Source organism: Ammodytes marinus (assembly GCF_949987685.1).
Source record: "Ammodytes marinus genome assembly, chromosome: 4".
NCBI classification, from domain to species: Eukaryota; Metazoa; Chordata; class Actinopteri; order Uranoscopiformes; family Ammodytidae; genus Ammodytes; species Ammodytes marinus.
Window position 1 is genome coordinate 17,259,324 of NC_137233.1, and position 24,210 is coordinate 17,283,533.

A 24,210-nucleotide genomic window follows, 5' to 3' on the forward strand; every position below is an offset into this window, starting at 1 on the left:
TAACTTATCTTTACAGTTTGATGAGTTCTATTCACTTCAACTCTCTCTCTCTCTCTACCTGGCTGTAAGGAGGAAGAGGAGGAGAATGACGAGACTGCAGCGGAGGAAGAGGATCCAGAGGTTCCATCGGGGCCCCGGCCGGTCATCTCCGACCTGGTTAAGAAGGAGAAGATCACGCCTATCCCAGAGGGAAGTGCCTTCTTCATCTTCAGCAGCACCAACCCGTACGAAGCTCTCCACACCATCACGCTCACACGGGGTTCACACATAGGTTGTGTAGGACTGTAACGATATGTGTATTTAACCGAAAATCGTGATACACAAAGCCACGATCCCGCATGTGAGAAGGCAGAATCGCGATTTGTTATTACTTATTTATTATTGTTATTATAAATAAAAAAATTAGGATTAAGTTTTGGATAAAATGTTTGGTGAAGGAAGCTGTAGCTGTTAAGTACTCATTTGTTTTGTTTTTTAAGATATTTTTTGGGCATTTTTATGCTTTATTGATAATGTAGAGACAGAGTTGAAATAGGGCAGAGAGGGGAGTGACATGCAGAGCACGACCGCGGGCTGGAATCGAACCCGGGTCCGCTGCTGGCCGAGGCCCATGGGGGAGACGCCCTACCAACTGAGCTAAGGGCGCCCCTCTCTCATTTGTTTTCTAACAGTATTATTTTTTTACAGAGAAGAGAGAAATGTTATATATTTGGTTATTTTTTTATTCATGTTGCTTACATTGTTCTTTGTGTTCAAATCTGTTGAGGGTATTTGTTATTAAATGTTACATTAAGTTAAATGTTATTATAAAAGTTATTTAAAAAAAAATATTTTCAAATTTAAAAAATCGTTGTATGTATCGAATTGTGGGTCAAAAATCGTGATACAAATCGTATCATGAGTTTTTGTATCGTTACAGCCCTAAGGTTGTGCCTCTCATCACACTGATGTTCCCTGGGCTTGGTTTTGTTTTCCTCTGTCCTCCAGGTTTCGTGTGTTTTGCCACAAGCTTATCAATCATCACATATTCACCAACCTCATCCTGGTGTTCATCATGCTCAGCTCTGCCTCGCTGGCTGCCGAGGATCCCATCCGGAACTTCTCCGCTCGCAATATTGTAAGTAAGCCATAAACCTTCAAAAGAAATGTATACATGAATTTTAACAGACTGTAGGTGAAGTGATGTTATTATTATTATCACTTCTATGAGTTGAATGTTATTGTAGCATTTTGAGATGCAGATGTGTCACAATTCTTTGGCCCTGTTAAAGCAGCTACGAGTAACATTTAAATATCTTTTAAACAGCCTCATGTTTCCTCTGATAATCATAAATTACCTTTAACAGCAAACGAGACCATCAGTGCAAAGAAAGACGTTTTTATATAGTTTTTATTACTGCGTTTGGTCTGGTCGCACACCCAGTCCGATTTTCGGTTCACGCGTGCATGCTCTATGGTCACATATCCTTATTGGTCGCAGATTTCAGTGTGGCGCAGCAACGCGATTTGAGAAGCCTATCCCTCCAGGTGAGGGAAGGGGAGCGGGAGGCTTGTTTGAGACAGTTATTTGTCATCATAATGACTGATAACGGGGCTGAACCATCAAAGAAAAAAAAGAAAATGCAATGAAGAAAAGCTAAAAGGGAGAGTTGTTGACGGGCGGGAGGGCGTGGCCAAGCAACGTATACACAATTTCACGGGAGCGAACTAGACTGCAGTGTTTACTTCTAAATGAATGAACGGTAGCCTACTAAAACAAAGTTTACTTTGCCTCACCATCATCAGATGATCATTATTCATCTGAAATAGTCATTATTTACAACAACATAAACACATTACCTCATCGTGATCCATACTAACTGCCGTCTCTCGTTCATTTGCTTTCTGTGAGGACACGGAATCTTTCAGCTCCGTGAGGTGACACTGCGTCAACTCATTGCAATCAGGTGTGTGTAGCACTGACTGGCATTAGTTGATGCTGTGTCACTAACCACTCTCACGGAGCCGAAAAGAGTCCGGTGCCCTCACACTTTCAACACACGGACATGCACTATATTGCTTCCTGATCATTTGAATCTTGCACGCCTGGCACGAGCTAGAAAACAGCTTCACGACAGCTGGCGTCGTAAAAATACTACCGCTTTTGTCCAAAGGGGCCGCCAACGGACAAAGTTATTCGTAGTGGCTTTAATGGTCATACTGATGGTTTTGCATGTTTTAGCCCATTTATTATAGCTCGCATATGTTATGTTACAGATCACATTCCAGCTGAATAAAAGTTGCAGTAACATTTAAACCGATTAAGATGATCTGAGACAAGAAACTTTGTGAAATAGCATTAGTGTCCAAAGAGGCTTTTGGTCCAATAAGTGAAGCAACAAACAGAGACATAATTTGGCTTATTTTCAGAGAAATTATACGATTTCACTGGCATGAAAAATACGTTGATCTATTGTGTCTGTGTCCTGCTCATAAATCTTACATATTGGCCTTCCTCTACTGAGGCTGCTGCTACACGTTTTGTCCAGCCTTTACACTATTGAGAGGGCAAAAAAGAAAAAGGAAGAGTGCTCTTGTCAGGGCACAGGGATAAAGGCTTGAAAAATATGGGCTGTCCAAATTAAATGGCGACATCTGGTGACTCTGCTTATGCTGCTCTGTTCCAACCTTCGGGATTTAAAGGGGGTTAGGTAATCAACAGCAACCTTTTAAATCCAAGGAACTACAGTTACAAATCCACATTATCTCTCTGACAATGTTGTTTGTCTCGTGGTATTGTTTTTCAAGCGACTTGGCTTGTGACTGCAATGCTTTTAGTAGGTGACTCACACATTACAGATGTCAGAGTGTCCTTAAATGCAACACGAAGGACGTGTACTCGCTGAAGACACAACTTGTCAACACAAAAATAAGACAATAATTTTCACTGTGATGTATTTAATGCCAAGTGAGTACCAGGTGACTGCTCTTTGATTCAACTGTACTACAGTTAAAATGGTATCTCATGCTATTTGGAAGGTGTAAGCTTATGGTGCACCTTTGGTTGCCAATAATGTTAGGGTTATGCAATTTATATTATATGAGCTGAAACAGGCAAAAACACTGGTATAGTCCCTGTAGACCAAACAATCAGCCGGGGATCTCAACATTTTACGTTCAATGTTATGTAATGACCGTGACCACTATAGTTACTAAGGTTGAGTTGACTTTTTATACGTATGTATAAAGCATAAGAAATTATGGAGTGTTAAAATCACATTTCACCTTATGAACTGATTTAGATAGTGGACTATTCTTGCAAGTAAATTCAAATTTACTGTGTGTTATTTACTCTAACAAACTCTTTCCAGAAAACCTTCAATTATTTTTTTATATTCATCTTGTTAACATAGTATGTATGAAGCTGCACTATGAACTGTCTTTGTTAAACATGTATGTTGCTTTTTGCAGATACTTGGTTACTTTGACTATGCTTTCACGGCTATCTTTACTGTTGAGATCGTTTTGAAGGTAAATGCCTATGTGTTCCCTGTCCGTGCTGTGACTAACCACACCCCAGTAACACTCCAAACGTCTCGTTGCCTTCCAGGTCCTAGGCTATGCAGATTATGTCTTCACTAGTATGTTTACATTTGAGATCGTATTGAAGGTAACCCCTTAAATGACAGTGAGAGCCTTGCTGCATTATCTCCTTGTGTGTCACCTGCCACTCAGTACAACCTGGCTTGTTTGTTTCCTTTCTTTATTTACTTTTTTCTTCATGGCACCTCTTTTAAAAAGCAAACACTAAATATTGGCGTTGTCACTTCGCACATACAAGTGCAAAAAAAAAGATTTGCTCAAATGACACTAATCAATTAATCAGTATTACATTATACTCACATGGGTGTCACGTCATTGGGACGGTCATAGCTGAAATAATTTTGATGATGCAGTTATGTAAAACATGATGCAACCCTTTGTGCAATGCAACACATTTTAATGAGCTGTTTTCAGACATTTTTCAAGGTATTGGCTGAAGTTGAGTTTGACATCATTCTCAGGGAGATGTTCTAAGTCAACTCCAGTCAATGCTAACTCCATGCCTCTCGTACTGACTGCTGTTCAGAATAAAAGAGGGGGCAAAACCAATCATGTTCATGCAGAGCATGGTTCAGTCTGCTTCCCCCGACTGAGTGCATAGAAATGTGGAGTTGTGACTGCAGCAAAAACTGCCAAGTCTATCAAATTCTCCAACGCTCCTCGTCAGTGCTGTCCTTCCTCCGTCTCTCTGCAGAACTCCACATTTACATGCACTCGATAAGTTAATCCATTATTTTTATTTGAAGAAGAGTTATTTTGGCTGGTTTTTATTATCTGCCTGCTGAACTGCTGAAGTGTTTTAATGGGAGCTGCTTCCCCTTATTCAGAACTATTAAAGAACATAATGGAATGTACTTTAAAACAACGGTCCGCATGAATGTGACAGTAAAGCCATTTTCACTTTCCAATCACTTTAACTACAGTTTTTGCAAATGGTCAATATCCTCGACAGCATGGCAACAAAAAGCATGTTTTATTGCCTCTTCCCATAGTAGATTGTGAAATGAATGACTTACTACTACATTCATGTAGTTCAGGGCCGTGGGGGTGGCGACAGTAGATCTAGCCTCCTTTTTCACTGCTCTGAGCTCGCCACCCCGAATCAGAGTGATCTAAAAAAAGTGTGGAGACGTGTGTGTGTGTGTGTGTGTGTGTGTGTGTGTGTGTGTGTGTGTGTGTGTGTGTGTGTGTGTGTGTGTGTGTGTGTGTGTGTGTGTGTGTGTGTGTGTGTGTGTGTGTGTGTGTGTGTGTGCGCAAGCTGGAGAGTGCTGTATGTAAGCATATGTTGTTCATAGTAACATGTATTTTGTATGCAAGTCTGTTTTTACTCTGTAGTGTTGAGTGTGTTTATCTGTGCGTTATGTGGGTGTTTGATAAAATGTGTTTTTTTCCTGTGTCAGTTGCTCCTCTAACTTGCTCTGTGCTCTCCTCAGATGACGACATATGGAGCCTTTCTCCATAAGGGGGCATTCTGTAGGAATTACTTCAACCTCCTGGACCTGTTGGTGGTGGGAGTTTCCCTCGTTTCTTTTGGCATCCAGTAAGTACGGACGCATGCGGATACATTCACCTCCTGATTGATGCACAAATAGAACAATTTCTGGGAAACGTGGAACCACAGGAACTAAACTCGGGAACATCCCTCTTGAGCATTTCTGTCTTATCGTTTACAACAGGGGTGTCCAAACTTTTTTCACTGAGGGCCACATACAGAAAAATCTACGAAGGGCCGGGCCACTTTGCAAAAATAATCAGGACATGTAGCTGCTCTGATGTTTAGTTTCATAGTGTCTTCGTAAATTGTAATCCTTCTTCACGGCAACACTTTACTTGCACATTAAAAATATACATCCCCCTCTTGTTAAATGCCATTGATACACCCAGTGTTTTCTGCTTTTACGTCTAATGTCCAGCTTGGTGAAAATAGTAGCCAGCTGAGATCCCGCCCCTCCAAGGGGGGTCCGGGGGTATGCCCCCCCGGGAGATTTTTTTAAGTTTTTAAAGTGAAATGCATGAATCTGGTGCACTTTGAGAGGGAAATTAAGAGGCTAAAGCTGAAGAATTTTGTATGAAAAAAAATGTAAACACTGTGTCAGATGATTTAGAAGCTATTGGAGAAGGACACATAGATTTTCCATAATAATATTAATTTAAAATTGAATATTATGCAGGGTCCTCTGGGATGGCCTTGATGCTCTTTTTCTTTTATGGGACATATTTCTCTGCAATATAATGAGTGCATTTAGATTATTTAAAAATGAAAAGGGCCATATTACATTATATTTTTTAAATGTGCCAAGGGCCAATCAATCAGTTTTGACACCCCTGCACTAGTGGGTTAACTAAGAAATGCAAAAAAAAAAAAAAATTTTTTTTTTTTTTTAAAGGGCCATATTGCATTATATTTTTAAAATCGGCCGCGGGCCAATAAAAAGCGGGCCGCGGGCCGCAGTTGGCCCGCGGGCCGTAGTTTGGACACCCCTGGTTTACAAGGAATCAGAAAAACCAGACAGATTTTTTTTTTTAAATTGACATTTAAGAACAGTGTTTATGTGTGACTCATGTTTTAATGCATGCAATGGAAACATACGTACAGTACATATGAGTGAAAGAGCAGAATGAAAAGCCAAGAACTATTCATCGCTGCTCCTTCTCTCTGTTTCATTCTTACTTACTTACTTACTGCCCTTTATGCCTAGTGGCATGTAGGGCAGCAACAAAGGATCTCCACTCCTGTCTGTTTTGGGCGAGCTTTTGGATAGAACTCCAGGTCTGCTTCATGGCTTTCAGTTCTTTCTCCACTGTTCGACGCCAGGTCTCTTTGGGTCGTCCTCTCTTTCGAGTGCCTTCAGGTGTCCAGTGTAGGGCGGTTCTTGTAATATCATCCTGTTCTTTTCGCATGATGTGTCCAATACCTCTCCACCGCCTTCTTGTAATAATGGTCTCTATACTTTCTTGGTTTGTCTGAGCAAGTAATTGCTGGTTGGAGATGGTGTTAGGCCAGAATATACTTAAGATTATTCTGAGGTTTCTTGTGTGGAATGTAGAGATCTTGGAAAGGTCTTTCTCTGTCATCCTCCAGCATTCAGAGCTGTATAGTAAGGTGGAGAGAACACAGCTCTGGTATAACTTGAGCTTGGTGTTGATGCTGTACTTTGTGGACTTCCACACATTGTTGATCATTCTGAATGTGTTTATTGCCTTGTTGAGACGGCTTTTGATGTCATTGCCTGTTCCTCCATCATATCTTAAAGTGCTTCCCAGATATGAAAACTCTTCTGTTGTGGGTATATTTATTCCATTTATTTGTATAGGTGGAGGGTTTTGTGTGTTTAAGGTCATCACCTCTGTTTTCTTCAGGCTTATGTTCAGTCCTATTTGTTGTGCAAATCTGTTGACACGGGATGTTTTTTCTTCTTCTTTTTCTGTTTCATTCACTAGTGCCTTAAGCTTGTTCACACACACACACATGCTCACAGATCAGTGGAGCCGACAACATAACAGTGTCTTTTTTTGTGTGAATATTACAAGACATGTTCCACCCTTATCCTGGTGTTAAATCCAGCAGCACCAGGTGCTTCTTTCTTGTGATTAAGATGTAAACAAGTTGTAGCAGACACAGGTTTTGTGTTTGCATAGTCAGCGATGTTCAGCTTGCAAATTCTAGCCCATAAGAAAGTGGTAGCCACGAGCAGGGACCTTTTTTTTAGCACCAAGAATTACAGCAAAAGATTATTTTAGTTCCTCTGGTAAAAAAGCAGGTAGAGTTCTTGAGTTCCTGAAATGATGCCTGGGCTCCTGGAAAAGTGATTTGCAGCATAATTTTTACTTTTTGTCAGTCGTTTCCCTGCAAAACCTTGCTTTAAAACTGATGCCACACCTGTCTGTTTTCATTGTTCAGGTCCTCAGCCATCTCTGTGGTAAAGATTCTTAGGGTCCTTCGTGTTCTTCGACCCCTGAGGGCCATCAACCGAGCCAAAGGCCTAAAGGTGCGACCTCATCACTGCTTCATTCTGCAGCTTGTCCACAATAATAACCACAATAATGGAGTTTTCTGTTCAGTACGGACGCGGCAAATTGTTAACACTGTTATGTCTCTGTCTTACAGCATGTGGTGCAGTGTGTGTTCGTGGCCATCAGAACTATCGGTAACATCATGATTGTCACCACTCTGCTCCAGTTCATGTTTGCCTGCATAGGGGTGCAGCTGTTTAAGGTCAGCAGAACTGAGCTTGGAAAAAGGGGGTTACAGTTGAAGCTGTATATATAGTGATACAAGTGTTAATTTATTTGGCATGTGATTGAAAATGTTTTGTTGTCCTGCGTAGGGAAAGTTCTATCGCTGCACGGATGAAGCCAAGTCCACCTCAGATGAGTGCAAGTTAGTTTTACTCCTTCCTTCCTTCACAGGTTAGTACTTAAATGTTCTGGCTAGTTTAAGTCTTAACTTTTTGTGCCACGTGTCATATTCCCATAGGGGTACCTATATCCTATATAAGGATGGAGATGTGAACCAGCCAACCATTCACAGACGACTGTGGCAAAACAGCGAATTCAACTTTGACAACGTCCTCATGGCTATGATGGCTCTGTTCACTGTGTCCACGTTTGAAGGCTGGCCCTCGTAAGATTCACCCTATCAAATCCTCATGTTGAAGCTTTAAAAATGATAAGCGCAAATAAGTCACATCTTAGTATTATTAACACCATATAAAAGCATTTTACACTCACTTAAAGTGCACTGAGAGAACCGGTAAAAACACAAATTATATGGGATTGGCGTTTAGAGAAACTGGGTCACACGCTCTCTTGCTGTTTCCTTCTCTTCTCAGGTTACTCTACAAGGCAATCGACTCCAACAGGGAGAACCTCGGTCCCATTTACAACTACCGCGTGGAGATTTCCATCTTCTTCATCATCTACATCATCATCATTGCTTTCTTTATGATGAACATCTTTGTAGGTTTTGTGATCGTCACATTTCAGGAGCAAGGAGAGAAAGAGTACAAAAACTGTGAACTCGACAAGAACCAGGTCAGTGTCAGCAGGTGCATGAGATGTGGGTGTGTGGAAGCTGTGTGTTTATATGTGCTCAAGAATTAGTGACCTTTGGGGCTCGTGTTTTTTAGTCTAAGTTAGTTTCGAAATGAGAGTATCAAGTTTGTTTTTAATCAAGCATTGAAACATATTGTTGTATTTTCCCGTGCAGCGTCAATGTGTGGAGTACGCTCTTAAGGCACGTCCACTGAGGAGGTACATCCCTAAGAACCCATACCAGTACAAGTTCTGGTATGTGGTGAACTCCACTGGGTTTGAGTACATCATGTTTGTGCTCATCATGCTCAACACACTCTGCCTGGCTGTACAGGTAAGAAGACCCACCATTGATAAAATATAAACCAGCTCTGTGAAATAATACATTAACATCAGTGTCTGAACAGTGTCAGTATTAGTACTGTAATTTCACACAAGAGTGAACTTTAAATATATTTGATTCACGCAAAAATATTTTCCTAATTTTAGATTAGTCAATGTGTCAATCATTTCAATTGGTGAGAGTAACGTGAGAGTATAGGGCCACGGGACTGAAAAAAAAATTAAAGGGGTGTTTTTTTATTATGCACTTCAAGAATAAAGTCGAAATTTACAAGATCGAGAAAAGGAACTGATTCTCCGTTTTTTAAACCCTTAAGTCTCTGTTTATAAACTAGACCAAATAAAGTGGCTTTATCGCCATTTAAGAGGTTAATAAACTGAGAATCAGTCGTCTTTATTTTCAAAAAAGAAATTCTCTCTATAGGCTATTGTATTTTGTCTTTATTCTCAAAATGTATGCATATTGCATATTTAAATAAACTTCCTCCAGATTTTCTTTCTCTCGCGTGGCCCTCATACTCTTCTGTATACACTTCCTAAATAACAACATCAGCAAGGTACATTTTTTTCTTTATGTAAGATGTGTATAATTTTAAAATGTTTGACTTTGGCACACTCCAGTGGTATGATAAAAAATGAAATATATTGCTACTGTAATAGCAATAAATGGCAACAGACCCAGGGACAAAGAAGAAATACATGGACTGAAAGCGAAACACACTCACAAACCACTCAGGATACTGCTTTCATAAATAATAAAAACATTCTGGCTTTAAAGGTTTAAATGATATTTCTTAATTTTCTTGTGTCCACATTATATTTGATCTTTCTCAAAGAAATCTTTGTTTTGTCTGAAATTAATTCAGCGTACATCAAATTAACTGCAGCTACCTCTTCATCAGATTTCTATAACCATCCCCTTTTCTCTCCTTTCTGCAGCACTACGGCCAATCGGCACTATTTAACTATGTAATGGACATTCTTAATATGGTCTTCACTACTGTCTTCACTGTGGAAATGGTTCTCAAACTCATCGCTTTCAAACCAAGGGTGAGTCTCCCTGCAAATAGTTGACATACACAAATACGGCCACTTCCACCAAAATTCAAACAGACACTAACTGGAATCTGACACGGATGTCCTACCTTAACATACATTTTTTCAATCCATCTGTTGAATTTGAAGCTAAAGTTATCTTATTTTAGCATAAAGACTAGAAACAAGGGGAAACAGCTAGTCAATGGCTGTGTTCGAAAAGCCATACTAACGTCCTACTCATACTCATTTTGACGTCACTTTGAGTATGTGACGCTTGTGTATGCGAGTTTGTGTAGGCGAGAAATGCCCGGATAAGTACTAACTTCCGGGAATATTTTGTGTATGGATCAATAGGTTACTTTTCCTACTCAACCGCTCCACAATGCATTGCAGTCTGTATGCTAAACTAAGCTAACCACACCTGGATGTAGCATTTGCTGGTCTAATAGTAGTGTGGTATAAATAATCTCAGTCTAACCTTCCACAAGAGAGCAGAGAAGCAGATTTTTGAGAACGTATTGCTTAAGTATTGAAGAATGGAGCAGCCTATGTGAAACTGATTAACAGAGAATGTTTTTCCACTTTCCCCTCAACTGCGCCGCATGCCCAACAGCTCTGTGTTCAGAAGAAGGACAGGATGCTAGTAAGACAGAGTGTGGGGTGCAGTGTGCTTTTAAAAAGAAAAAAGTTTTTTTATATATATATACAGTACCTATATCTAAAATAGCACTAACTGTCTTTTTTTCTTGGCAGCTGTGCTTTTGCATGAAATATTAATATCAATTTGGTGCAAATATATAACACTGCACAAAATGTTCTTAATTACCAGAATCAGTTGGTAGGAATGTCAGTTTACGAGTAAAGACTTCTTGTTTTTGCCGATCTCACATCTGACCTGCTCAACCTCACTCAGGGATATTTTGGGGATGCCTGGAATGTGTTCGACGCCCTGGTTGTGATGGGCAGCATAGTAGACATAGTTCTCAGTGAGATCGATGTAAGTAAGCTCAGCTACAACCAGCCCCACTGCTCTCTGACCTCTCTCTTTGTTCCGGGCCACCTCGGCTCACGCTGCAGTTTTCCACGGCAGGACTCTTGACCTCTGGCACTTTATCTGATCCCTTTTAATACTCGTTCTTCCCTTTTTCTCTCTTCATGTCCTTCTCATCCTGCCATTTCATAATTGTTCCCTCTCTACCTTCCACTCTTCCTGACTCTTGTCTCCTTTTCCTTCTCTTCCCTGTCTCTCTCTCTCTCTCTTTCATTCCCATCTTTTCCCCTCACATGTAACCCCATGCATCAACAGCACTATTTCGCTGATGCTTGGAACACATTTGATGCCTTAATTGTTGTTGGTAGCGTCGTCGATATCGCTATCACCGAAGTTAATGTAAGTACCACTTTTCTTTCTGCCGCTCAAGTTTAACTGAAGCCTTACAGGAAAGCCACATGGCAATTGACAGAATTCTTTTTTGAAATTCGATAGTGCTGTGGTGCCTAACCTTTTTGTCAGGAGGACCCTAAAAATCAAGCAAACTTGACCCTTTTGAGACAGAGTTGACAGTAGACCTATCTTCTCTGATTCATTTAATTTAAATAATTTTTGAGCCACTTTGTAGCCTCCTTGTTAAAATGTCTATCTATGACATTGAGCATGCAGAACGTTTGCATTAGTTACAGTATAGAAAGGTATTATATGTTTTAAGATAGAAGTGCCATTGGCTTATTCTTTAAAGCTTCAGTTTGACCTTATTTTATGTCCTGTTGTTCTTCAGTACAATGAGCTAACTGAATAGTCTGTCTTGTTGGGATTTTTGCTTACGCTAAATGTCTTATCGTCAACGTGTCGCAGTTCTGTTTGTTGCAGGAATCATGACAAAACATGCTGATTGTTAACCCTTGGGCACGACTTACCAATTACTTTGTCTTTGTATGACTTGAGGCCTGTATTTTTGGTTCAGCTGGTTGATTTGTGATGTGGTTGGTCTAATTCTTACTCTTGTTCGTTTTGTTTCCATAGAAACTTGTAGAGGCAAGTATGGCAATGAACAACAAATGTTTTTGTGTTTAATCTGTTGTCTGAATCAACTTTATCTTCGGGACCCCATCACAGTGGATTCAAACTAAATAGATCATGTAATGTCAGAGAATTTCTAGTACAGTTACACGTAGCAAGTTTCACTATTGTTAAAAGTCAGTCAGTCAGTACCTTGGAAATTTCATGCCAAGGCTGAATAAAATCTTTTTCTACATTAAACAACTACAAAAGTACTCTTCTCTTTATGGCAATCTCTTCACAAAAAAAACTTAAAGAAAAGACTAAATATCTGTGCTCTACTTTGTTGTGCTGTGCTTTTGAGGATAATACTAATAAATGGTTCGGAAATGGTAGAGATCGTCAGATTATAATCCAAGATACAAAAAGCACCAAGAAAGCTACAAGTCCCAAATGTGTCCTTTCCTGAGGCATAGTTGAGGTGACGGTGTTGCTTAAGACTCACTGCTTAACCACGGCCCACCTTCCCCCTTCCCGAGTGCTCTCATGTCTGAGCTGCAGTGCTGTTTTTCTTGAGTTATATTTCATGTTTTTTGTGTTCCAAAATGTGTGTCTGCATGAGTTTACAGAAAAGCACACACTTTGTTTAAAACATGCGGTGGTGGTGGGTGCAGGTTAATATTGCTGTGCATGTGTGTTCTAAATGTGTATCATTTGTACTTCAAGGTGTGCTGTATTAATGATTGTTATGTGTGTAAGGTACATGATGTTGATTTCACAAGGGCTTACATAGTGGTTCATGTGAAGCACCTTTCACCCACCATTTGAATTTATTTGTGGTTTGCAATGCATTGCATGTGGTTGTTGCTGTTAAACTTACAAGATCACATATTTTCCATTGTATCTGTTGTAATAGCTGATCCAGCTTTTTATTTTAAATCATTGAGTTTTGCTGCTTGCTTGCCATTCTAGTCTTGAGCTGTGTGACTGTAGTCAAATGCATGCTGGGAAGCCTCAGCCACTCCCCTCACTCCCTAACACCGCTTCCATGTCCATGCCCTCTCACAGATGGCGCTTGGCCACCCACTCCATTCCCCTCCGGTCAGTTTTTTCCATAGAGCCTTGTGAAGTTTGACCTTTCTCTCTTGCCATACCCTTCAACCTTTACCTCCAGACAGAATGGCCCTGGAGCTCAGAGCTTGGAATTGTCCACCGTACACAACATTAAGGACTATTTTGATATAGAATCATTGAAGCTCAGCGTTATTGAATAAGCTATACATCAGGACATGATCAAATGTCAAATTTCATACTTTACTTTCCTTAAAGTTGTGTATGTCACTGCAGCTTAACAGATGGTCAAATGAAAGCATTACTATTAGGGTAAAACAGATAGGTCATGGTGTGAACTGTATAGATACAGCAGAAGCTTTTTCAGCAACCAAAGGCTACACAGTCAGTTGCTGACCTTAAATCAAAGTAAAATACTAAGTATCCTCTCACCATGCAGTAATACAGTAAGAATCTGTGAAATGAGATCTCATCAGAAGAAATTAAATTAGTCCTTATTTTTGTCCATTGTACACTGATGGTGGTTTAATGCAGCTGAGTTTGAGGTTCTTTGATGATCTTGTGTTTGTGTCTCTGTGAGTGATTGTCTCTGTGTTTTGTTCTGTCTTCCTGTAGTGAGCTCTTAAAGCTCAGAATGGAGCTCATGTGTAGCGCAGGTGTGTAGACTCCAGTCAGGTGCATGAACACAACAGTAACTCTCTACCTCTTCACACCTCCCTGCCTCTCTTCTTCCTATTTCACTATGACTCAATCTTTCCCTCTTTTTTTCTTTCTATCCCAGTATTGGTCTCCATCTATAATTTCCTCCTCCTACCTCTCTGTCTTTCTATTTCTCCTTTTCTGTTGTTCATTCAACCCTTTTCTGCATCGGACTGTGAGAGCGCCCTGCTATGGCAGTTTTGTTGCCGGCCAATATTGACATGCATGAGTTGCTGCATTGCTATGAGCTCACCAATGGCTCCTCATCATCCTAGTGTCATGAGTGCGTGTGCAGTGCAGTGCAGTGCTTCCCCAGCAACGTGGCAATGCTGAAACGCATGCTCCATCAATGCTGTGGCCAGGATTACCTAAAGAACCTCCTCAAGCTAATTCTACATATTTATCATTTCTGCTCATTCTGCACCTCATACTGACAGTTTGGTCAAGTATTGTTCTGAGGGGTTTGAATAAAGCCGTGTCTGTCTGGAGTATCTCTTTGTTTTCAGCCTTCTGATATGACTCTTTTCAGGGTTGAGTTAATCTCATTCTTTTGAAAAAAAACACATTATCCTTAAACAGGTTCAGTCTAAAGTCTAACCACCACCACTATGATTGATGATTCTATTTTATTTTGCATGTGGACTTTCTCTGCGTCGCTGAACACTGCTGATATCCATACAATTTACTGTTAATGACATGAATTGCAGACAGTGACGTGTGGATTATGTGTATGGATGTGGGTATGTGTGGTAGATTTTGAATTATTTTACTATGCCCAATTTCTTTTTCGTGAGCAAGCCTTTTCATTTCAGCCATTGATAAAACGTTATTTTCAAAATACTTAGTTTAAATCATTACAATCCAGAGAAGAGTGTGATTGCAGCCGTCTTACATTTACCCCAATCCTTTGACAGGTGCCTTTACTAAATGTGTGATTGTTATCAACTAATATGTTGACATATGACTTGCCTGAGTCTAAATGTTGATATACAGGAATTATATATTGCTATACAGTATTAGCTATTGGTTGAGGCCTTGTATGAATTGTAGACAGTCCTTTAATCATGACATGAACATACATTTTGTAATGTCAGTCAGTTAACTTTGTCTTAAGCTCGGCAAAGACATCTCAACCATGAAATCCGTTGAATACCATCAGTGATGACCATAACATTGGGGCAGTGATAAAGTTGTGTGCCAGTCTATGTGTTACTAAATAGTTAAGTAATTTCATGTTGTTTGTCAGTCCCACTCCCACAAATTGTTAAGTCCTATGTGGGAATGCTCAACTGTAAAACCTGTTGTGTGACCGTCTTTTAAAGTGTTAAAATACTGTTTTTTTATGTCTGTCATTATATTAAGTGTCTGTAGGCAGTGTTGTCCTGTCAATGAGAAGAGTAGTGACTTCTTTCTGTCTGCGTCCTTACTGACCTGTGCTGGAGTGTGTGATAAAGACTTTTTCAAATGTCATGTTTACGTGCGGGCTCTTTACAATTCAATAATACTGGTCTTTGATTTTAAAGCCAACGGAGACTCCAGTGGTGGATGAGCTGGGGGTAAGATGCTCCTCCCCCTTCCTCCTTCAGGGCAATGCCATGGCTAGATATGCCTTTATTTCTTTGTTTTATTTATTTCTGTTCTGTCTCTGATCTATTGTTTATTTTGATTTTATTTATTTTCTCATGGCAACGTTTCCATTTCTTTGATTTTTTTTAGTTTTTTTTTTATCTGCATTCGTTTTGTTTATTTGCATTTGCAGATATCCTCCAAAAAAAATGTTTTCCCCCAAACAATGTTTGGAGTTATTTCTTAATGTGTCACTCAAACGTGACGCTGTGTGTCTTGTTTAGGGTGGGAGCGGTTTTTCGGCTGCTCCTCACGTTTGAATACTGTTGACACTGCTACATGGTTTCTGCCACCATTCTTGCGTGTGGTAGTGGCCCATGGGTGACTGTTGGGATCAGGTCACCCATCTCTGACCTGTGATAATCATGGCTGACCTTTTAGGGTTGGCCCCCCCACTGTGACTCCGCATGCAGTGACTCTGGACTGAGGGTGCCATGCTTGTGCAGATGTGTCCTCTCTCGAGTATGGCAAGGTTATTTCTCCAGCATGCTTGCCTCCTTGCTTCCTCCTTCCCTGTAGGTCTGTACAGTGACATGGCTCCTGACAGTGCTTTGGATTCAGATGAACAGACACATATCAGCTGAAGCTACACTGCTTTAGACATACTGCTAAATAATTGGCTAATGTTTTGACCAGAAATTGTCTGAAATCTACAGCCTCATATATGCTGTATAGAATGACTGCACTTTGGACATCTAGTAGACACCGCCCCACAAAACTAATACAAACTCAATACATAATACAAATGGTCAAACTCACACCTAGGTTTTTTTCTTAACATGCCATTGTGCATGCTTTAAATATGCAGTGCTGCTTTCTCAGCCCATATGAATCTGGCCCTGTGGGTCCCAGACCTCATCACCCCGTAAAGCACAGCCAGGCGCTCTGTGTTCACTACATACAACGTTGCCCTCCTGTCCTCTGACTCCGGACTGTTTCTCCACAGAATACAGAGGACAGTGCTCGTATATCCATCACCTTCTTTCGTCTCTTTCGTGTCATGCGGCTGGTCAAGCTCCTCAGCAGAGGGGAGGGCATTCGCACGCTGCTCTGGACTTTTATCAAATCCTTCCAGGTGAGGCGCCGTACAATCCCTGGCTCAGTGAATGAGAGAAAAATTAAAGTCACTTATGTTAATCTTTCATTTCCCTCTCTTTTGCCTGAAGGCTCTTCCATATGTTGCTCTTCTGATAGCCATGCTGTTCTTCATCTACGCCGTCATTGGCATGCAGGTCGGTAACTAATAAGTGACATACATTTTATCCTCTTTTTTACCCAGGTTGGTAAGGTTATAGTTAATTTATAATTATTTTTTTTTTTCAGGTGTTTGGAAAGGTTGCCATGGTGGACGGCACACACATCAACAGAAATAACAACTTCCAGACCTTCCCACAAGCTGTGCTCCTTCTCTTCAGGTGTGGGGTCTTCTGGAAATGGATTCCCTTTAGTTTTCTTCTTCACTTGTTAAGTGAGTTATCCTATCATGCCTGTGTGTTCCTCAGATGTGCCACTGGAGAGGCGTGGCAGGAGATCATGTTGGCCTGTGTGTCAGGGAAACTGTGTGACCCTGAGTCCGACTACAACCCCGGGGAGGAGATGACATGCGGCAGTGGATTTGCGATAATATACTTTATCACTTTCTACATGCTCTGCGCCTTCTTGGTACACACTTAAACTAAACAGTGTTTGGTTAACTATTATTTTTTTTCATAGTGCATCGTACAGTACCCTCTGCACCTTTTTATATATCAACATCAATACTGCCCCGTCTATGTCTAATATGTTTGATTAATTCAGTATTCCTTACCTATAATTAATGTAAAGCCTTGCCCATGCAACTTTACTTATACAGTATGTACACAGCATGGCTCCCAATCTTTAAATAACAAGAAAAAGCGGAAATACAAAATTGTCCGTAAATTTATTTGAACCCAGTTTGCTATAGTTCCAGAAACGTCAATGTTCTATATCCAGTCATTGTGCTTGATACGGTACCCTCTTCTTTATTTATTTTTTACAGTTCTTTCACACCTGTAAAAACACTTAGCAAATTTTTGTATGACAATTTTCTTTTGCGCCTTTCAGATTATCAACTTGTTTGTGGCTGTCATCATGGACAACTTTGACTATCTAACGCGTGATTGGTCCATCCTTGGTCCACACCACCTTGATGAATTCAAGAGAATTTGGTCAGAATACGACCCAGAGGCAAAGTATGTGCTTTATTACCTACAGTATCTGAATACTTTAATAATTTTCTAATACATGATTGCCTGCAGTCATCGGTCATGTAGTTCACACACTAACGTCTTATATCCAATTTTTTTCCTCATACAGGGGCAGAATCAAACATCTAGATGTTGTAACACTTCTTCGTCGTATACAACCTCCTCTCGGCTTTGGCAAACTGTGCCCTCACAGGGTCGCTTGCAAGGTCTCATTCCTCCTTTCTTCTATGGCTTTCACAAAATGCACAAGAAATACTGATCATAAAGCCTGTGCTACCATATTAAAGGCCTCTTTCTGCTCTCTTCTTTCAGAGGCTGGTAGCCATGAACATGCCTCTGAACAGTGACGGCACAGTCATGTTTAATGCCACTTTGTTTGCCCTGGTGCGCACCGCCCTCAAGATTAAAACAGAAGGTATGAGCCAATTACAAATCACCTTATACAGTACTGTTCATAGAGCTTACATACAGTCATATGAAAAAGTTTGGGAACCCCTCTCAGCCGGCATTATAATTGACTCTGCTTTCACAAAAAAAAGATAAAAGTGGTATGTCTTTAATTTACCAGGAACAGCTAAGTACTGGGATGTTTTCCAAACAAAGATTTTTTGATTTGGTTGTATGAAATAAAATAAAATGTGAAAAACTGGCTGTGCAAAAATATAGGAACCCTTGTGGTTTTGTTGATTTTAATGCCTGTAACAGCATGTAAAACTGATGACTTTAAACGCAAAGTTGGTTGGATTATGTTGTTAAGCCTTGAACCTCATAGAAATGTCTGTTTAATCATGAGAAAATGTATTTTAGGTGCCTAAATGCAAGTAGCACTTCTCTTTGACTCTCTGCTGAAGTGAGACAGAATGGGATCATCAAAACAGCTCCCAAAAGATCTGAAAAACAAAGATTGTTCATTGTCATGGTTTAGGGGAAGGCTACAAGAAGCTTTCCCAAAGGTTTCAATTGTCAATTTCGACTGTAGGGAACGTTGTCAGGAAATGGAAGGACACAGTGGCATAGTGGCAGTTAAACCCAGACCAAGAAAAAAACAGGAGCGGGATAGGTGGAGGATTGTGAGAATGGTTGCACACAACCCACAGATCACCTCCAAAGACCTGCAAGAACATCTGGCTGCAGATTGTGTATCTGCACATCGTTCAACAATTCAGCGCAATTTGTACCAAAACATCTGCTTTTTATAAAGACCAAATAACTTCATTTTTGTCTCATCAGTCCAAAGCATTTTCTTCCAATATGAATCTGGCTTGTCTAAATGAGCTTTTGCATACTCCATGCAACTGTATCTGTGGCATGGGCGCAGAAAGGGCTTCCTTCTCATCACCGGGCCATACAGATGTTTTGGTGCAAATTGCACTGAATTGTAGAACCATGTACAGATACACAATCTGCAGCCAGATGTTCTTGCAGGTCTTTGGAGGTGATCTTTGGGTTGTGTGCAACCATTCTCACAATCCGCCGCATATGCCGCTCTTGTACTTTTCTTGGTCTGCTAGACCTGGGTTTAACTGCAACTGTGCCTGTGTCCTTCCATTCCCTGACAACGTTCCTTACAGTAGAAATTGACAATTGAAACCTTTGGGAAAGCTTCTTGTAGCCTTCCCCTAAACCATGACAATGAATAATCTTTGTTTTTAAGATCTTTTGGGAGCTGTTTTGATGATCGCATTCTGTCTCACTTCTGCAGAGAGTCAAAGAGAAGTGCAACTTGCATTTAGGCACCTAAAATACCTTTTATCATGATTAAACAGACCTTTATATGAGGTTCAAGGCTTAACAACATAATCCAACCAATTTTGTGTTTAAAGTCCTCAGTTTTACATGCTGTTACATGCATTAAAATCAGCAAGACCACAAGGGTTCCCATATTTTTGCACAGCCAGTTTTTCACATTTTATTTAATTTCATAAAACTAAATACTGCTTTTCAAAAAATCTTTGTTTGGAAAACATCCCAGTACTTAGCTGTTCCTGGTAAATTAAAGACATACCACTTTTATCTTTTTTGTGTGAAAGCAGAGTCAATTATAATGCCGGCTGAGAGGGGTTCCCAAACTTTTTCATATGACTGTACAATACAATGCATTATCTTAATGATCTCTGTTACCTGTAATCATGAGCCTGGGTGGATTAAATAGGCCGTAAACTGGAGTGGCTGAGGTTTCTCTGCAATGCTTGTTTCCCTGTGGTGCAGGTAATCTGGAGCAGGCCAACGAAGAGCTGCGAGCTGTCATCAAGAAAATCTGGAAGAGAACCAGCATGAAGCTGCTGGATCAAGTGGTGCCCCCTGCTGGTGGTCAGTGGAATCGGCCTGTGTCTGTCAATGAAATCGCTTACATTTCCTGTTGTAGTTTGACACACAAATGGAGGTGGAACAGCTTTCACAGAATTGCACACACACACCTGCCAACATGCTGTTTTTACACACACACACACACACACACACACACACACACACACACACACACACACACACACACACACACACACAAACACATGCATAGGCATACATTTTCAAACACAAGTAAAGCTGTATGGTGCTGTTTCTGCTGTGCTCATGTTCTCCTGGTTGCCCCCTCAGCAGTGTGTTTCTTATCAATGTTTGTTTGATCCACACTTCTCCCTCCTGCCCCGGATGCTGACGGAGGCCACTGACTGTCTGCTGGGCTTTGGGCTTGCATGGCCTTGTAGACAACTATGCAAATAGCATGCTCTGTCTCTCTCACTAATCTCTGTCTCTTTCCATCTGTATCTGTATCTCTCTTTCTCTCTCTGTTGTCTTAATCTCTGCCTTTTTTCACTGCTTGAGCTTCCACAGCTTCTTCTTCTCCTCACACTTTTCATATCTCTGTATCCAAATCGCTAAGCCACTTCAGAATATTCTGAAGCAGTTCTGTTTTAGGGTGGTGGCATGGAACTAGCGTTGCCTCTCTCTCCGATCTCTGTCCCCAGCGTGCTTGTTCATAGTGATTCAGACCCCTGCTTCAGAATGATTCTCACTCACTTTTGCACATACTCTTCAAATGTAAAACAAAAGGGTAGTGGGAATGGTACAAAAAAAGTATCACACAAAAACATGCCCATTTTAATTTTAAGTGCAATATTCCCCTGCTAGTAGTACACAATGTCATATTACAAAATGGCAAACATGAGCACAAAGATGTGAATTCATGCAAACATAACATTTATGATGCATACAGTATCTGCTGGCTTGCATGCTCGAAACTAGTAATGTAATTAGCATTCTCAGACAAAAAAAAAAGAGTTGGTTAATACCTAATGAAAATATATATGATATTTGAACAAATTCAAAAAGTCTCAAAGGTAAATTAAACTATTTATTTTGCGCCTTAATGTCACTGAAGCTAATTGATTAATTAGCAGTATTATTGTTTATTTGCTTTTTGTTTAATTGTGACCTATTTGAGGTTTCTGTCCTCTTCATCATTTGCCCATCATTAACGAAGAAAGAACATAGCATTTACAGAAGCAGTTATTTACATTAGTTCCTCCAATTAAATCCATCTTATCATTTGTATCTAAAGCCTATCTTCAGATGTAGAAATACACAAACACAACATGAAGATTTTGTAGCAAATATTTGATTTTATGTTCTTTTTGACACAACACGGCAAAGGAATGCAATGCAGAAAGAGGTACAGTATATACACCATCAAGATGGATGTATATAATTTGGATATAAAATAATTTTGGTTGATTGGGTTTAAAGAGTGCCTCACTTTTTTGCAATCCTACGGTAGAATGGATAAGGGAGGAGAAGAGTCTCTCCTTCTGTCTCCCAGGGTACTGTGTGTAGTGACCTGCTGACACAGGAAGCATTTGTGTGGTCTGTTCACTCAGATGATGAGGTAACCGTGGGGAAGTTCTATGCCACCTTCCTGATACAGGACTACTTTAGGAAATTCAAGAAACGTAAAGAGGAAGGCCTGGTGGGTGCTAACCCCTCCCAGAACAACACAGCTATTGCTCTACAGGTGAGTCTCGCGGTGTTGGTGTGTTATTTACGAGAGTAAGGAGAGCGACTGTTTGAAATGTGTGTGGACATATGAGCAAAGTTGCTTTGTTGAGTTAAGTCTGTAGAATGTGTCTTTGTGCACATCATTCAAATATCATTGATTGTGCTAATGTTATGGTTTGTGATCCAGCAGGGCTTTCATGATCTTGGTGTACAGTATGAATCTGTGATTTACATGTTTTGTGATTAAGTTATTTGTGTCTCTGTGTCTCCCAATATCATAGATGTTGATGTTAAGCGTGTGTCATTGTCTCCAGACATCATTTCATGTGTTTTCCTGTGCGTCACAATTCACTCATCAACTCATGAAAATTCACATCCAAAGCTCGTTGCCATTTCTGTTACCTTTAAACGTACAATATATGGCTACATTTTATCAGCATATATCATTGTCAGACTGATAAACATGATCAGCTTTCAGTTTATTTATATGGCATTATCTTTATATTGTGCAAATTTGGTTAAGTACACCTACAAATGAAAGTAGAGGAGGAAAAGTAATTCTTAAAAGCACTCACCGCTACACATGTGAAAGAAAGCACAGCTGAATGCTGCACAAGACTTTTCAGCAAAGTAATACTCACAGCAGGTTACATTCAGGAGAGCACATTTGTCTGTCTGCGTGTTCTCATCTCACACAGTTTGTCAGTACTGAAAGTGTCAGGTGTTGCATTATTCCAGCACAGGTGTGTGTGTGTTTGTGCGTGTGCGTGCGCATGGTGGTTGCGACTATGATGTGAGATTTTGTTATGTGAGTTGTAAGATGAAGGTCCCCCGCTGTAGTGTTTAGCCTTCTCATTGTCATGGTTACAGGCTGGCCTTCGGACCCTGCATGATATTGGGCCCGAAATTCGCCGAGCGATATCATGTGATCTGCAAGATGACGAGCTAGTAGACTTTATTCCAGAGGAAGACGAGGAAATTTATAGGGTAACTGATTTAATTTTACATGGCAGGAAGAATGTTTGTGGATAAGTTTCAATATTGTGCTTATAAAGTTACTTATAGGTGTGTTCCATGGTAATGTACATATAAAAAGAGCTATTTATAAAAGGTGATTTATTCATGTTAATATGTTTTAGATGTACTGGCTACAATATGTAGCACTCTGATAATTTGGTTGATTTTGATACCTTTTGTTTTTCCTCCATTTTCAATCCCAACAATCTACAAAACAGTGCATTCATTTTGCTCCTCACGTCATGTGCCATGAATCAGCTTCTGAACTTCCTTTTTGCTCATACAAATTTCTGAAAAGAAAATCAGACTTAACATCAATAGCATATTTGTGTGACGTTGCTTTGTTTGAAGCGGGAAAAAAACGGTGGTGGGTTTTTAATTGTACACTGTTCATTCACAGCGTAACGGCGGGCTCTTTGGCAACCACCTCATGAACGGTGGTCACCGGCGATCCAGCAGCCATCAGACCAATGCCACACAGCGCCCTCTACAGGTGCAGCCTCCGCCTCACTACGCCCACATGGACCAGCCGGTGGGACGCCTGTCTCGGGCCAACGCAATGTCCCATCCCAACCACCAGCATCACCACCACCACCATCACCACCGCCACCACAACTCCTACGGCAAGTCTCCCAAGTCCACCAACATCAACCTGAACAACGCCAACGTGTCCAGTCTTCCCAACGGAGGACACCATCGTTACTATGAACACACACCTCCTCCCAACGGCTACCCAGGACTCCGCAGCTCCTACTACGACTATGAGAAGCCCCGGACACCCCAGGGTCAAAGGTAGGCCAATATCCAGACACTGATCATTAGGCCCCCTAAATGGTTCAAATAAAAAGTGAATACTGAGATCCGTCAAACCACACCATTGGTTATTCTTAAATTGACAGATTTTGGTCAAATTAGTTCATTATTACAGATATGGTTTTTTTTTCGCCCCTAGTTGGTAGTGTTTTTCTTTTAAAATCATGGTTTTCTCCTATGTATTGTGAAGAGATAAGCAGTAAAGAGATAATTTAAAACAAAAAAAAAATGGCGAAGGATTATCATTCAATGATAATATCTGACAGCAAGAGGTTGAATGTATCTGGATTATGGATTTCCACGCACGTTTTTTTCCTACTGTTTCACTGTTCACCTGAACTTTGTCATTTCAAACAGCTATCTTGTAGGTTGTGTGACAGCACATTTCAGAGAATTAAGAAAAGGTTTCTAAACATTAAGTACTCACTGAAACAAGAATACCTCAAGATCGTATCTGTTGTATAAAACATTTAAAAAAAAATTCTACAGCCAGGACCCAGCTTTTTATTAATTCTTCCTGTGTTACAAACCTATATTGCAAACCATTGATTCCATAATGGGTCAGAAGCCTACTCATACTGACAGTTCATTTCAATAGCACACTTATCTCCTGATTTCTCATGCTCTCTTTAGTTTCTATAGTCACTCCAGTACTTGGCCTGTCTTCTTTAGTATCTAATAAGTTTGGGGGACAATTTCATTGCTGCCACTTTACAAAAGAGATTGGTTTTGATTTTTATCTTAAGAAAATGAAATGGAATTGTCAACCAA

General features: G+C 40.3%; 1 protein-coding gene across 1 annotated transcript in view; it reads left to right on the forward strand.

Moving 5' to 3' along the window:
* Window positions 1-24,210, forward strand: part of cacna1da (calcium channel, voltage-dependent, L type, alpha 1D subunit, a) — a gene marked incomplete at both ends in the record, with an annotated part of 61,806 nt that overhangs the window by 34,673 nt on the left and 2,923 nt on the right. The window contains 25 exons of the mRNA XM_080026886.1: window positions 70-224; window positions 988-1,117; window positions 3,451-3,510; window positions 3,590-3,649; window positions 5,016-5,122; window positions 7,484-7,571; window positions 7,691-7,798; window positions 7,911-7,963; window positions 8,060-8,206; window positions 8,415-8,616; window positions 8,792-8,950; window positions 9,898-10,008; window positions 11,303-11,386; window positions 15,286-15,318; window positions 16,335-16,463; window positions 16,555-16,620; window positions 16,712-16,803; window positions 16,891-17,050; window positions 17,474-17,601; window positions 17,726-17,822; window positions 17,929-18,031; window positions 19,825-19,926; window positions 21,492-21,625; window positions 22,480-22,596; window positions 23,027-23,418. Coding sequence (XP_079883012.1) covers window positions 70-224; window positions 988-1,117; window positions 3,451-3,510; window positions 3,590-3,649; window positions 5,016-5,122; window positions 7,484-7,571; window positions 7,691-7,798; window positions 7,911-7,963; window positions 8,060-8,206; window positions 8,415-8,616; window positions 8,792-8,950; window positions 9,898-10,008; window positions 11,303-11,386; window positions 15,286-15,318; window positions 16,335-16,463; window positions 16,555-16,620; window positions 16,712-16,803; window positions 16,891-17,050; window positions 17,474-17,601; window positions 17,726-17,822; window positions 17,929-18,031; window positions 19,825-19,926; window positions 21,492-21,625; window positions 22,480-22,596; window positions 23,027-23,418 — 3,017 coding nt within the window. The remainder of the gene's footprint in view (window positions 1-69; window positions 225-987; window positions 1,118-3,450; window positions 3,511-3,589; window positions 3,650-5,015; window positions 5,123-7,483; window positions 7,572-7,690; window positions 7,799-7,910; window positions 7,964-8,059; window positions 8,207-8,414; window positions 8,617-8,791; window positions 8,951-9,897; window positions 10,009-11,302; window positions 11,387-15,285; window positions 15,319-16,334; window positions 16,464-16,554; window positions 16,621-16,711; window positions 16,804-16,890; window positions 17,051-17,473; window positions 17,602-17,725; window positions 17,823-17,928; window positions 18,032-19,824; window positions 19,927-21,491; window positions 21,626-22,479; window positions 22,597-23,026; window positions 23,419-24,210) is intronic.